The following is a 13674-nucleotide window of genomic DNA, read 5'->3' as shown; positions in this document are numbered from 1 at the left end:
TGCACCCCTCACGGGGACCTTTTATTGGTGAAAAATAGAGCAATAAATATTGCAAAGCCGACGTTTGCCGCCCAGGTCTCGGGCCAACGCGGCATCGCGGCCGGTTTTGTGTCGCGATGGTCGCGCTACTCTCGCTGAGGCGGCGACGCTCGGAGGCTTCAGCTCCTTATCTCACATTCCCTCACAAGGCGCCGCAAAATGGCGGCGTCTTCCCCGCGCTCGCTCCCGCGCCTCTTTTGGGGTCAGACTGCCTCATTTCGGCACTTTCTTGGTGAATTCGGAGTTTTATCAGGATAGTAAGAAATGTTAATAATGTTAAGGGCAATCTGCAAGGGGATTGGGAAGGTTTTATTAAATAAATCCGTGACGGGAGTGGGGAGGAGCGAGGGGGGGAGCCACGCAGGTTTCCTGAGGGAAACGCGGCCCAGTCTCCGCCTCAGCGCTTTTTCCGCGCCCTTGCCCAATATCAAACTGAACAAATCTTATTTATTTTCTATATTTTACACCTTTTTTTACCCGTTTTTCCTTCCCTTCCCACCAGCGGCTCCGCGCTTTCCCCCCCCTCAGCCACCGAAACAAAATGGCGGCGGCGCGGCGGGCGGGAAACCGCGAGTGAGGCGAGCGGCCCCTCGGCCCTCCCAACCAATGGCAGCGCGGCTTTTCGCCGTCGCTGGGCAGAACAGCGCGATCCGAACCAATCAGAAAATCCGAGCGGCTCGCGCGGGCCGAGCGCGGGGCGGGGGGGGCGAAGCCGCCGCCACACTCGCAGCGACCGTTGCGCACGTAGGTGGGGCTGAGGCGGGGGGGGGGGCAGCGGCATGAGGGGAGGGGGAGAAGGGGGATCCGCGCCTGCGCGCGGCGCGTGACGCGCTCCCCACGCATGCGCCGCGCGTGCGCGCCGCGGCGGCGAGGGCGGGGTTTTCGCCGGCGCGCAGGCGCGGCGCATGCGCGGAGCGGCGGCGCGCGGCGCGAGGGGGGGCGCGGCGTCGGGCGGCGGCGGCGCAGGCGCGGCTGAGGCGGCGGCGGCGGCGGGAGCGGGACGGGCCCGGCGATCGCTCCGCGCTCCGGCCGCCCCCTCCCCGCGCCACGAGCGGCGGCGGCGGCTCCCCCGCGGCCCCGCCTCGCGCTCTCGCTCTCTCTCCCCCCCCCCCTTCTCCGCCCCCTTCCTTCCGCCCCTTCCCTCCCCCAGTCCCCGCCCCGCGGCCTCAGGGCCCGGCCCGGCCTCGCGCTCCGGCCTCGGCGCCGCCGCCTCAGCGCGCCCGCGCTTCCGCTTCCCTTCCCCCCCCGCCCCGTGTCCCCTTTCCCCCCCCCCCTCCCCACACACCGGCCCCGCCATGGACGTGAAGCGGCTGAAGGTGACCGAGCTGCGGGCCGAGCTGGGCCGGCGCGGCCTGGACGCCCGCGGGCTGAAGGTGGAGCTGGCGCAGCGGCTGCAGGAGGCCCTGGACGCCGAGATGTTGGCGGCGGGGCCCGAGGAAGGCGGCGGCGGCGGCGGCGGGGGAGGCCCGGCCGCGGCCTCGAGCTGCGGAGGGGAAGCGGGGCCGGCGGGAGGCCCGGGCGGGCGGCCCCACGGAGGGGATGAGGAGGAGGAGGAGGAGGAGGAAGAGGAGGAGGAGGAGGAAGAGGAGGAGGAGGAGGACGAGGAAGCGCTGCTGGCGGATGAGGACGAAGCGGCCGCCGCGGCCCCCGAGGCGGCCCCGGCCCAGCCCGGCCCCCCCGGGGAGGAGGAGGAGGAGGAGGAAGAGGAGGCGGCCCCGGCCGAGCCCGCGGGGTCGGAGCCGCTGCAGCCGCCGCAGGAGGAGGAGGGAGCGGCGGCCGAGGCCGAGGCTGAAGGGGCCGAGGGAGGAGGCGGCGGCGGCGGCGGCGTGAACGGGGCCGAGCGGCCGCCGGAGGAGGCGCCCAGCGGGGACGAAGCGGCCGCGGCCGAGGCCAAGGAGGAGGAAGCGCAGGCGGGTGAGCGATGGGGGAGCCTCGGGAGGGACCCCCGGAACCGGGAAAGAACCCCCGGAACCGGGAAAAGAACCGGGAAGGGGCCCCCAGATCATCGGGAAGGATCCCCGGGAGGGACTCCTTGTCTCCTTCCCTCCCCCACATTCCCATTTCCCCCCCATAAATCCCAATTCCGACCTCATCCCAGCCCCCCTATTCCCACATTTTGGTGGGAGGATCCCAAGGATTTTGTGGGGGGGATTTCTTCCGTCTGGGAAGGCCAAAATTTGGGATTAAATCTCATTGCCGCTGCCTCAGAGTTGGGATTGGAGCAGGAAAATCGGGATTTTGGGGAAAACGGGGGAAAATTGAGTTTGGAGTTTCTTTGGAGCCGCGGGTTGGGGGGAAAATCAATGGAATTACTGGAATTAATGAATTCCGAGTGTTTTGCTCTGGATTTTGGGAAAAGAGCGTGGATTGGGGGGGGGGAAAGTCGGGGAAAATCCTGGGTTTTTAAGGAAAAAATCTGGGATGTGGGGAAAACTCAGGTTTTGGAGGGAAAGATCTTACTTTTTGTTAATTTGGGGGGGGAATATTCCTGATTTTGAGAGGAAAAGTGTTGGATTTGAAGGAGCAGTCCAGAGGGAAAGTGTTGGGAAAATCAGGGGCTTTTTTTAAGGAGAGATTTTGGTGTTTGGGAAAAGTTTAGGGATTTAGAGGGAGCAGTCCTCGTTTGGGGGTGGGAAGTCCTGGTTTCTGAGCAGAAAATTCTGGTTTTGAGGGGAAGAGCTTGGTTTTTGAGGGGAAAATGTTGAGTTTTTAGGGGAAAATCCTGGATTTTGAGGGGAAAATGTTGATTTTGGAGAGATTAGTGGCAGGGATCATCCGGGGACAGGATTTTGTTGGGAATAAAGTGAAAGTATTCCTTTTTCTATTCCAAACTTTGATTTTTATGGGATAAAAGTTGAAAAATTCGTATTATGGGGTATTGGAAAAGTATCGGAACTGGTATTTTATGGAAATACTTCCAAGTTTTTGAGGTTTTGCGTTTGTTTTTTCTTTTTGGTTGAAGAAGTGAAAATTTGGGAAGTTTTGGTGTTTCCTTGGATTTTATTGTTGGATTTAACCAATTTTTAATTGGGATTATCTGGTTTTTAATTAACCAGCGGATTTTCATCCCAAATTTTTCCTTTTCCATGGAAAATCCCAGTGGAAATTTTCATTATTTAAGGACTTCAAGTATTTTTTGTAGATTTTTCTTTCACCTATTCCCACATTCCAGGTGGGAATTTCTGCTTCCCAGGGTTTAATTTTGGCCAGAAATCCCAATTTTCCACCGGTTTTGGGACGTTTGATCCCTTTGGATTCGTGTTTATGGGGAGGAGAAACAACAGGAAGGGTTTGGAGCATTTTTGGGGAAAAGATTGGGATTAAAACTGGGAAAATCCATTAAAAATGTTCAGTTTTCGTGGAATGTTTTGGTTTAGTTGATTCTTTAAGAAACAAATTGGAATTTTAGCCACGTTTTAAAACTTGGAAATTTTCATGGGATACGTTGTTTAAATTCGCTTCTAAGGAAAAAAATTGGAATTTTAGCTACTTTTTTTGCCGTTTAAAGGCTGGAAAGTGCATTGAATCTGTAAAGATTTTAATGGAATGTCTTGGTTGAGGAAAAAAATTGTAGTTTTTGCTAGTTTTGGCCTCTAAAGGCAGGAAAATCTCTTAAAACTCAAAAATTTTCATGGCATGTCCCTGTTCAGTTGATTTTTTAAAGAGAAAAAAGTCTGCATTTTTACCACATTTCACCACTCTGAAAACCGGAAAAACCCAAAGTTTTCATGGAGTGCCTTGGTTTAAGTCCCTTTTTGAGGAAAAAACTGGACTTTTAGCCACATTTCCACCTTGAAAGCCTGAGAAATCCATTAAAACTCCAAGATCGCCTTGGAATAATTGGCTTTAAATCACTTTTTTAGCAGAATTCAGCACAATTTCCGCCACGTTTTCGTCCTGGCAACGCCGGAGTTTTTCCCAGTTTATTTTTCCTTGGGAAAACCTGGAATTCGGGGCTGTTTTGCAGGGGATGAGGAGGAGAAATCGAAGGCGGCGGGGTCGGAGGGGGAGCGGCGCGGGGTGAAGCGGCTGCGGGACGAGAAGGACGAGCACGGCCGCGCCTACCACGAGTTCCGCGAGGAGGCCTACAACAGCCGGTGGGAATCCCGGAATTCTGGGAATTTTCTGGGAATTCTGGGGGGTTTGGGGTCTCGGCAATCGAGATCCCCAAGGGTTGGAGGGCCTGGGTCGCCCCAGAGGCTCTGCAGAGCTCCCGGAATCAGGGAATTTGCAGCTGGTCAGAGGGAATTCCGGGGATGTTGGGATTTTCGGGGGGTTTGGGGAGCCCTGAAGCCGCGATCCCAAAGGATCGAGGGCATTTCCAGAGTTGGCATCGCTCCCGAGACTCTGCAGAGCTGCCAAAACGAGGGAATTCCCTTGGATTTTGGGATTATTGAGGGGTTTGGAACCTCAAAAAACCAGGATCCCAAAGGATTGGAGAGCTTGGAGCACTCCCCAGAGCTGGGATCACCCCTGAGACTCCCAAAATCAGGGAATTCCCAAGGATTTTGGGGTTTCCTGGGGGTTTGGGACCCCCAAAAACTGGGATCCCAAACACTGGAAGTTTGGGAGCCACATAATTCCTGTGTGTTTTGGGATTTTCTGGGAGCTTGGGGGCCCCAAAAATAATTCCCAGGGATTTTGGGATCCCCAGAAGTTTCTGCCCCCTGGATTTGGGATTTCCCCTCCAGAATTTGGGCTTTTCCCCCATCCCACAGATCCAAATCTCCGCCGCCACCAGAGGAGGAGCCGCCAGAGGGGGAAGAGGACGAGACCCTCGTGATCCTCGACACCTGTACGGGAATTTCAGGAAGTTTTGGGAATTTTCAGGAATTTCTGGGATGAATTGACAAACTTGTTTTGGGATTTGAGGTGTTTTTGGGAGGATTTAGGGAAGGGGGGGCGGATTTTGAGCTATATGGATGTTTTTGTGGGATTTGGGAATTTTTTGGGATGATTTGAGGTGGATTCGGCTCAACCCAAGGTGGGTTTGTGGAGAAGTTGAGGAGTTTTGGGATTTCACGTGGGTTTGGCTCAATCCAAGGCGGATTTTTGGGACGATTTGAGCCATTTCTGCCGTTTTCGGATCCAAGGCCGCTCTGCCTCAATTCCAGCTGGAGTTTTAGGATAATTTAAGGGATTTTGGTGCCGATTTCACGGGCTACGGTTGGGTTTGGGATGGGAATCAAGGAATTGTCTCCGCAGACACGTCGGACCTGCAGTTCCGGGCGAGCCGGGACCGTTACGGGGGGCAGCCGCTCTTCTCCGAGCGCTTCCCGGGGCTCTGGGCCGGCGCCCGCAGCACCCACGGCGTCACCCGGGGCCGCGTCTGCTTCCAGGCCAAGGTGGGCGACCCCGGGATCCGGGGGGAATTGGGAAAAGGGTCCTTGGGATGGGGCTGGGGGAGCTGGGATTGACCAGGGAGTGGAGGGAGGGGGGTAGAGGGGGGCAAAAAGGGAATTTTGGGGCGGTTTTGGGGGGGTTGAGGGTTTCCTTGGGGGGTTTAGGGTCTTTTGGGTGGGATTTGAGGCATTTTTGGCTGGTTTTAGGACACTTTCTGTGGGTTTTGGGGTCAGTTTTAGGACTTTTGAGGGCATTTTGGGACCTTTTGGGATCTGTTTTAGGGGTTTTACGGTCAGTTTTAGGGGTTTTGTGCCTGTTTTGGGGGGTTTTTAGACGTTTTGGGGGGGTTTTAGGCCTTTTAGGGCTGTTTAGAGATTTTTGCTGCCACTTTAGCCCTTTCCCTGCCCCAAATCCCGAATTTCCCCCTGCAGGTGACACAGAATCTCCCGATGAAGGAGGGCAGCTCTGAGGTGCCGCTGCTCCGGGTGGGCTGGTCCGTGGATTTCTCCCACTCCCAGCTGGGTGAGAGCTCCAAATCCACCCCAAAATCCCCAAATCCACCCCAAAATCTAACCCAAAATCCATTGGAATCCATCAAATCCCATTTGTTTTGCCCCGTTCCAGGCGAGGATGAGTTTTCCTATGGCTTCGATGGGCGGGGGCTGAAGGTGGAAAATGGGAAATTCGAGGAATTCGGGGAGAGCTTCGGGGAAAACGACGTCATCGGCTGCTTCGCGGTGAGGGAATAGGGGAAAAAGGGAAAAAATGGGAAAAAGCTGGAAAAAACAGGGAAGACTGGGGGGAAACCTCAGAAAATGCTGAAAGCTTAGGGAAAATTAGGGGAAAATGTGGAAAAATTGGGGGAAAAGCCTAGGAAGATCAGGGAAAATGTGGAAAAATGGGGGGGGAATTGTGGAAAAATCAGGGAAAATTAAGAAAAAACCTGGAAAAATCAGGGAAGATTGGGGGAAAATGACAAAGGGGTGTTGCTAGGAGTGGGAAATGTGATCGCTTTTTCCCTAAATCTGTGATGTCATCGGCTGCTTTTTGGTGAGGAAAACTGGGTGGAAACCCTGGGAAAATCAAGAAAAATTTGAAAAATCAGGGAAGAACCTGAAAAAATCGGGAAAAACCTTGGAAAAATCAGGAAAAAGCCGTGAAATCTGGGAAAAACCTCAGAGCAGCGTCGGCAGGAGCAGCAAACCTGCCGGCTTTTGCCCCAAATCCGCCGTTCCCGCAGGACTTCGAGGGCGCGGAGCTGGTGGAGCTGTCGTTCTCCAAGAACGGGCAGGATCTGGGCTCGGCGTTCCAGATCCCGAAGGATTCCCTGGGGGAGCGGGCGCTGCTGCCGCACGTGCTCTGCAAGGGCTGCGCCGTGGAGCTGAACTTCGGGCAGCGCCCGGAGCCGCCCGCGCCCGTCCCCGACGGCTTCGTCTTCATCCACGCGGTGCCGGCGCCGGAGCGCGTCCGGACCCCGCCGGGGCCCAAGAGCACCGAGGAGTGCGAGGTCAGCGGGAATGGGCTGGGAGTGGGGGAGTGGGGCCCCATCCCGGTGGGAATGCCGGTCCCCTGTTGCTCTGGATGCGTTGGGAATGCTGGCTCAGCTCCCTTTGGATCCCTTGGGAATCCCAGTGTTGATCCTTCCCCGTGGATCCGTTGTGAATCCCGGTGCTGCTGCTCCGCTGGGAGTCCTGGGCTGGGAATGCCGGTACTGATCCTTCTCCGTGGATCCGCTGGGAATCCTGGTGTCCCATTCTGGAATTTCCCTCCCCCCCAGGTGCTGCTCATGGTGGGGCTCCCGGGCTCTGGGAAGACGCAGTGGGCACAGAAACATTCCCAGGAAAACCGAGACAAGCGCTACAACATCCTGGGCACCGAGAGGGTCCTGCACCAGCTCAGGGTCAGCGGGGAGATGTCCCGGGAATTGGGGGTGGGAATGGTGGGATGGACTGGGAATAATGGGGTGGGATGGGGGTTCTGGGGTGGGGATGGGATGGGAATGGTGGGGTGGGTGGATGGGATAAATGGGAATAGGATCCTTGGAGTGGCATGGGATAATGGGATGGAATGAGATTTCTGGGGTTTTGGGGATTTCTGGGATTTCCAGAGATCTCTCCAGGCTCTCCCCCCTCTCTGAGGCCGCTCCAGCTCCTCCTGCTGGGCTCAAACCTTCGGGATCCCCCCGGAGCTCCCCCAGCCCCTTCCCTGCCCTCATTCCCGATTCCCGGCAGACGCGGGGGCCGGAGCCGGAGGAGTTGGACGCCAAGAGCCGGGAGCTGCTGACTCAGCAGGCGGCGCAGTGCCTTAGCAAGCTGGTGCAGATCGCCCCCCGCGCCCGCCGCAACTTCATCCTCGACCAGGTATCCCGGGACAGCCAGATCCCGGGAACGCAGCACAGAAAGCCGGGAAACCGCCCCCAAAAACGAGATAGAACCACCCCAAGAGCCACCCCAGGAATCTGGAATAATCACCTCAAAAATCTCCTCTAAAAATGCACATTTTGTCCTCGACCGCGTGTCCTGGGAAAGCCCGAAATCCCGGATAACCACCCCCAAAAGTTCCCATTTCATCAACCCCCAAAATCCCAGGAAAATTCCCCAAAAAAATCCTTGGGAAACACCACACAACTTCCCCCCCAAAAATCCCCATTTCATCCTCAGCTGGGTATCCTAGGAAAGCCCAGAATCCCGGATGAGCACCCCAAAAACCCAGGATAACCCCCCCCAAAAAAATCCCTGGAAACCCCCCCCCCCCAAATCCCATTTCATCCTTGACCGGGCATCCTTGGAAAACTCAAAAGTCCGGGCTCACCGCCCCGAGAGTTCTCATGGCAGAGCTCAAATCCCTGTCCCAGCCCTCGAAGTGGCCGTGTTTTCCCCACGTTCCCGGTTTTCCCCACATTCCCGGTTTTTCCCCCCCAGTGCAACGTCTACAACTCGGGGCAGCGCCGGAAGCTCTCGGCCTTCAAGGGCTTTTCCCGGAAAGTCGTGGTCATCGTCCCGCCGGAGCCGGAGTGGGAGCAGCGCCTGGAGCAGCGCCGCGAGGCCGAGGGCGACGACGTCCCCGAGTCCGTCATGCTCGAGATGAAAGGTGGGGAAAAACGGGAAGGAAAAACATGGAAAACGATGAGAAAACTGTGGAAGAACCCTGTGGAAAATGAGGGGAAAAACGTGGAGTTTTCTCCTTTTTTGGGATTTGTGGAAAGGGTTTTTTCCCCGGAAGCGACACCCAGAAAATTGTGGAATTTTTCTTTTTTTTTTTTTGGGACTCACGGTGTGGATTTTTCCCAGGAAAATTCTGGGATTTTCCCTTGTTTAGGGCTCACAGAGGGGATGTTTTTCCTGGAAGGAACTCTTTGAGTTTTCCCTTTTTTTGGGACTCAGGCGTGGATTTTTTGTGGGTAAATTTTGGAATTTTCCCATGTCTCAGGGCTGACGGTGTGGATTTTTCCTCGACTTCTTCCCATTTTTTGGGACTCAGCGCTGTTTTTTCCCGGGTAAACTGTGGAATTTCCCACTGTTTTGGGGCTCACAGAGGGGATTTTTTCCTGGTTTTTGGTGCTTACACCTGGGATTTTCCCCCCTTTTTTGGACTCACGGTGCCGCTTTTTTTTTTTTTTTTTTTTTTTGCGTCAATTCTGGTTGGATTTTTGTTTTTATTTTCCCATTTTTGGGCTGATTTTCCCCGGGGTTTTTTCCCACAGCCAACTACTCGATCCCGGAGAAGAGCGAGTACGTGGACGAGGTGCTGTTCGGGGAGCTGGGCCGGGACGAGGCGCAGCCGCTGGTGCTGCGCTGGAAGGAGGAGGCGCGGAAGCTGCTGCCGCCCTCGGAGAAGCGCGGGAACCGCCGCAACAACCGCAACAAGCGCAACCGGCAGAACCGCAACCGCGGCCAGGGATACGGTCAGGGGCAAACGGGGGGGAAAATGGGGGAAAACGGGGCTGAAAGGGGGAAAAACGGGATCTGGGAACTGCCAGAGTAACCGTAACCGCGGCCAGGGATACGGTCAGGGGGAAACGGGGGGGAAAAATGGGGGAAAACGGGGCTGAAAGGGGGAAAAATGAGGTCTGGGAACTGCTGGAATAACTGCAACCGTGGCCAGGGATATGGTCAGGGGGAAACGTGGGGAAATGGGTCAAATTGGGATTTGGGGAGGGAAAAGCAAGGGAGAAATGGGGTAGGGGGATGTGGGGAGGGAACAGTGGGATTTGGGATGGATTTGGGAGGGGATTTTGGGCTGGATTTTACGGGATTTGGGATGGGACACAGGGATTTTGGGGCGGAATACCGGGGTGGGATTTGGGCTGGGTTTTATGGAATTTAGGATGGGACTTGGGGTGGGATTTGGAATGGATTTGGGATACAGGGGTGGGATTTGGGATGGGATTTTGGGGTGGGATTTGGGATGGATTTGGGATACAGGGGTGGGATTTGGGATGGGATTTTGGGGTGGGATTTGGGATGGGTTTGGGATTTTGGGGTGGGATTTGGGATGGGATTTTGGGGTGGGATTTGGAATGGGTTTGGGATTTTGGGGTGGGATTTGGGATGGATTTGGGATACAGGGGTGGGATTTTGGGGTGGGATTTGGGATGGATTTGGGATACAGGGGTGGGATTTGGGATGGATTTGGGATAGGATACCAGGATTTTGGCTGGGATCCTGGGCCGGATTCGGGCTGGATTTCGGGGAGCATTCCCGTCCTCCCGCCCTGATCCGGCCCCGTTCCCGTCCTGCAGTGGGGGGGCAGCGCCGGGGCTACGACAGCCGCGTGTACGGGGGCCAGCAGCAGCCGCAGTACTGGGGGCAGCCCGGCAACCGTGGGGTGAGTGCCGAGGGGGCCTCGGGCCCTGCCGGGGAGCCCGGGCTTCCCGCTGCCTCCGGGGCACTTCCGGGCGTTTCTGGGGTGGTTTGGGGGCATTTCCCACTTCCTGCTGCTTCCCGGGCACCTCCCGGCCGCTTCCTGACCAATTCCTGGCACTTCTGGGTCATTTCCTGGCCACTTCCCGCCGGTCTGAACTGGTTTTTACCGGTTCTAACCGGTCTCCCCCCCCTCCCAGGGCTACCGGAACTTCTACGAGCGCTACCGGGGCTACGACGATCGGTTCTACGGCCGCGACTACGACTACAACAGATACCGCGACTACTACCGGCAGTACAACCGCGAGGTGGGGCTGGGCTTAAACGGGGTCAGGCTGGGCTTAAACTGGGGTTTACACCGGGCTTAAACTGGGATTAGACTGGGTTTAAACTGGGGTTTACACCGGGCTTAAACTGGGGTTTACACCGGGCTTAAACTGGGATTAGGCTGGGTTTAAACTGGGGTTTACACCGGTGTTAAACTGGGATTTATACCGAGGTTAAAGTGAGATTAGGCTGGGGTTAAACTGGGGTTTATACCAAGGTTAAACTGGGATTGGGTTGGGGTTAAACTGGGGTTTACACCGGGGTTGTTACAGGATTACTTCAGGTTGTAAAACCCAGAAATTGCTGATTTTAATGGGAATTTTGGGCTGGAATTGGGGGAATTTGTGAGTTTTATTATTGGGGTTCAACCTCTCCGTCCCTCCCAGTTTAACCAGTAAGACCCTTCCCAGTTTACTCCCAGTTGTAAAAGCAGGGAATAACGGATTTTAATGGGAATTTTGGGGTGAAACCTGGGGGTTTTGGGGAAAACAGGACAGGGGTGGATTTGGGCTTTTATTAACTGCGATTCAGCCTCCCAGTGCCTCCCAGTTTAACCAGTTTAACCCTCCCCCAGTGGCAGAACTACTACCAGGACAGAGACCGGTACTACAGGAACTACTACGGCTACCAGGGGTACCGGTGAACCCCGGCCGCGGCGGCCAATCCCAAAAAGATTCCCAGAAAATTTTGGGGAGGGGGTGGAGGGGTGGGGGGAGGGGAAAAAGGGGGAAAAAGAAATGGGGAGGGGGGGAGGGGTTGGAAAAAAAAAAAGGGGGAGGGGGGAGGGGAAAAGAAAAAAAAAAAAAACAACCAAAAAAAAGTGGGGGGAAAAAAAGGAAAAAAAAGCAAAAAAAAAAAAAAGATGGAAAATGTAAATTTTTTTTTTTTAAAGTTTGTTGAAAGAATTTTGTTGTAATTGTATAAAAAAAAAAAAGAGGGAAAAATTCCACGTTTCGGCGGTGGGGGAGGGGCGGGGGGGGTCCCCAAAAACCGGGCACGGCCCTCCCACCACCCCCAGCCCAGTGGGGGAGGGGCGGGAAGTGGCGGATTTGGGGGGAAAAACGGGAAAGTTTTCCTTGCTGGGGAGTTTTGGGGGTTGGGGGAGGGGTTTTGGGGGAAAAAAGTGGGAAAAGGGGCAAGAAATTCCCCCCAAATCTTCTCCTCCCCCCGTTCCCCTTAATTAAATTTCCCTGGAAAATGCTGGAATTGTTTTGGGGAGATTTGGAAGGAATTTGATGAATTTTGGGGGAATTCCCAGGGAAAAGGGGGGGGCTGGGCACTGGGGAGACCCCGAATCCTCCCCTCCCCCCTCAGGGGGTCCTTAATTACTGTTAATGAGGGGTTTTTCATTAATTAATTAATCTTAATGGGGGGCCCTTCATTAATTGCATTAATTAGGGTTCATTAATGAGGGTCTCTCATTAATGGGGGCTCCTTAATTAGCAGGGACCCCCCATTAATTAACGGGGCTCTTAATTAATGGAGCCCCTCAATAATGGGGGTTTTTTCCTTTAATTTTGGGGCTTTTGGGGGGGAATATGGGATTTTTTGGGGTTGCTTTTTGGGGAATTTTTGGGAAAATTTGGGAGGTTTTATTCTTTTGTTTGGGGGATTTTTAATTTGGTTTTTTTGTAATTTTGTTCTTTTGGGTTTTTTTTTGTTGTTGTTTCTTTGGGATTTGGGGATTTTTTTCCTCCCTCCTCCCCCACCCCCTTTCCCAACCCCCAGCGTGAGAAACCCTCCCCAAAAAAAGCCCCAAAATTGGGATTTTTTGGGGGGGGAGGGGGCGGCACTGCTGCCGCTTTTGGAGTTTTTCGGGTCCTTTTTAAATAAAACAAAAATGCCCAAAAAAAAAAAAATCCTTAAACCCAAAATAACCACAAAAATCCATTAAAAAATTCCCTTTTTTTCCCTGGTTTTGGGGATAATTCCCAGCCCCTCCCCCGGCTGTTTTTCACCGCATTTCTCCTCTTTTTGGTGGTCGTTTCTTCCGTTTTTTGGGGTCTAAAATGACAGAAAAATCCCAATTCCGACGCCGCTGCCCCCCGGGTCCGTTGTAGTCGCGGCCGCAGGTGGGGGAGGGGTGAGCTTGACCCCGACCTTGACCCTGTGACCCCCCCGACCCCTCCCCCCAGGCCGTGTAGGGCGGTTTTGTCCCTTTTTAGAAATAAAGAAAATTCGCTTGAGCCCAGGGGAGCCTCAGTTTGTGTCTTTGTGGGGGTTAAAACTGGGCTTGGGGGAGGCTTGGAGGGGTTAAAGCTGGGTCTGGGGGGCGGTTAACTGGGTTTAGAGGAGGTTGGGGGTTTAAACTCGGTCCAGGCACTGGTTTTGGGGCTTAAACCTGGGTTTGGGGGCTCAAACCTCGATCTGGATCTTGTTACTGGGCTTAAACCTGGTTATGGGGCTTAAACCTGGTCTTGAGTGTGAACCTGGGCCTGGTTTAAAGGATTTGGAGCTGGGCTTGATTCTGGGGCCGGGCTTGGGGGTCCTGGGGGTTTTTGGGGGGCCTGGATTAAGGGGGCAGGGCCTTGGCTTAGGCCTGGGCCTGGTTTCAGGCCTTGAGCCTGACTGGGGGTCCGGACCCGGTCCTGGGCCTATTTGCAAGACTGTTGTGGAGCCCAACGACTTTAAGGTGGAACGCAGCAATTAAAATATAAATTAAATAATCACTTAAAGATTTAATTACATTATTTCGTTTCTACGCAGCCCGGGCCTGCTCCGAGGCCTCAGGCATGGGTCCGGTTGCCATGGCAACAAGAGGGTTGTGGGTGCCGCCATCTTGGATGCGGTGACATGGCGGGGAGGGGGGGATTAGAGAGCGGGTGCTCCTCCGCCGCTCCCCCCGAGCGTTCTTGGAGGTCCCGCGTGGGCGTGGGGGGGGGTCCCTCGTGGGTCGGAGGCGTCCCAAAGACCCCCCCGTGGGCCCCCTTTTTCCTTCCGCCGCCATTTTGGAGGCGGGCGCGGAGGTCGCGCCGCGCGCCGCCATTTTGGGCGCTGGGAGGCGCCATCTTGGCGCCGCCGCTGGCGCCGGGCGCATGCGCGGGGTGCGAGCGGCGCCCCGGGGAGGCCGGGGGTGGCGCCCTGCTGGCTGCGGGGCCCTCAG

General features: G+C 55.3%; 1 protein-coding gene across 1 annotated transcript; it reads left to right on the top strand.

Annotated features, from left to right (window-relative positions):
* Positions 1-988: 988 nt before the first annotated feature.
* On the top strand, positions 989-11278 carry HNRNPUL2 (heterogeneous nuclear ribonucleoprotein U like 2). Its single transcript, XM_082300350.1, has 14 exons — positions 989-1953; positions 4007-4136; positions 4758-4834; positions 5245-5384; positions 5814-5904; positions 6007-6119; positions 6623-6889; positions 7160-7282; positions 7614-7742; positions 8304-8472; positions 9086-9286; positions 10124-10209; positions 10445-10552; positions 11146-11278. Exons 1-14 carry the CDS (start codon positions 1335-1337, stop codon positions 11212-11214), a joined length of 2322 nt encoding a protein of 773 aa, XP_082156476.1. The 5' UTR covers positions 989-1334; the 3' UTR covers positions 11215-11278.
* Positions 11279-13674: the final 2396 nt, after the last annotated feature.

Source organism: Coloeus monedula (genome assembly GCF_965178545.1).
Source record: "Coloeus monedula genome assembly, chromosome: 39".
Classification (NCBI taxonomy): domain Eukaryota; kingdom Metazoa; phylum Chordata; class Aves; order Passeriformes; family Corvidae; genus Coloeus; species Coloeus monedula.
Note: the sequence above shows the minus strand (reverse complement) of the source record. Positions and strands in the feature narration are given on the sequence as shown.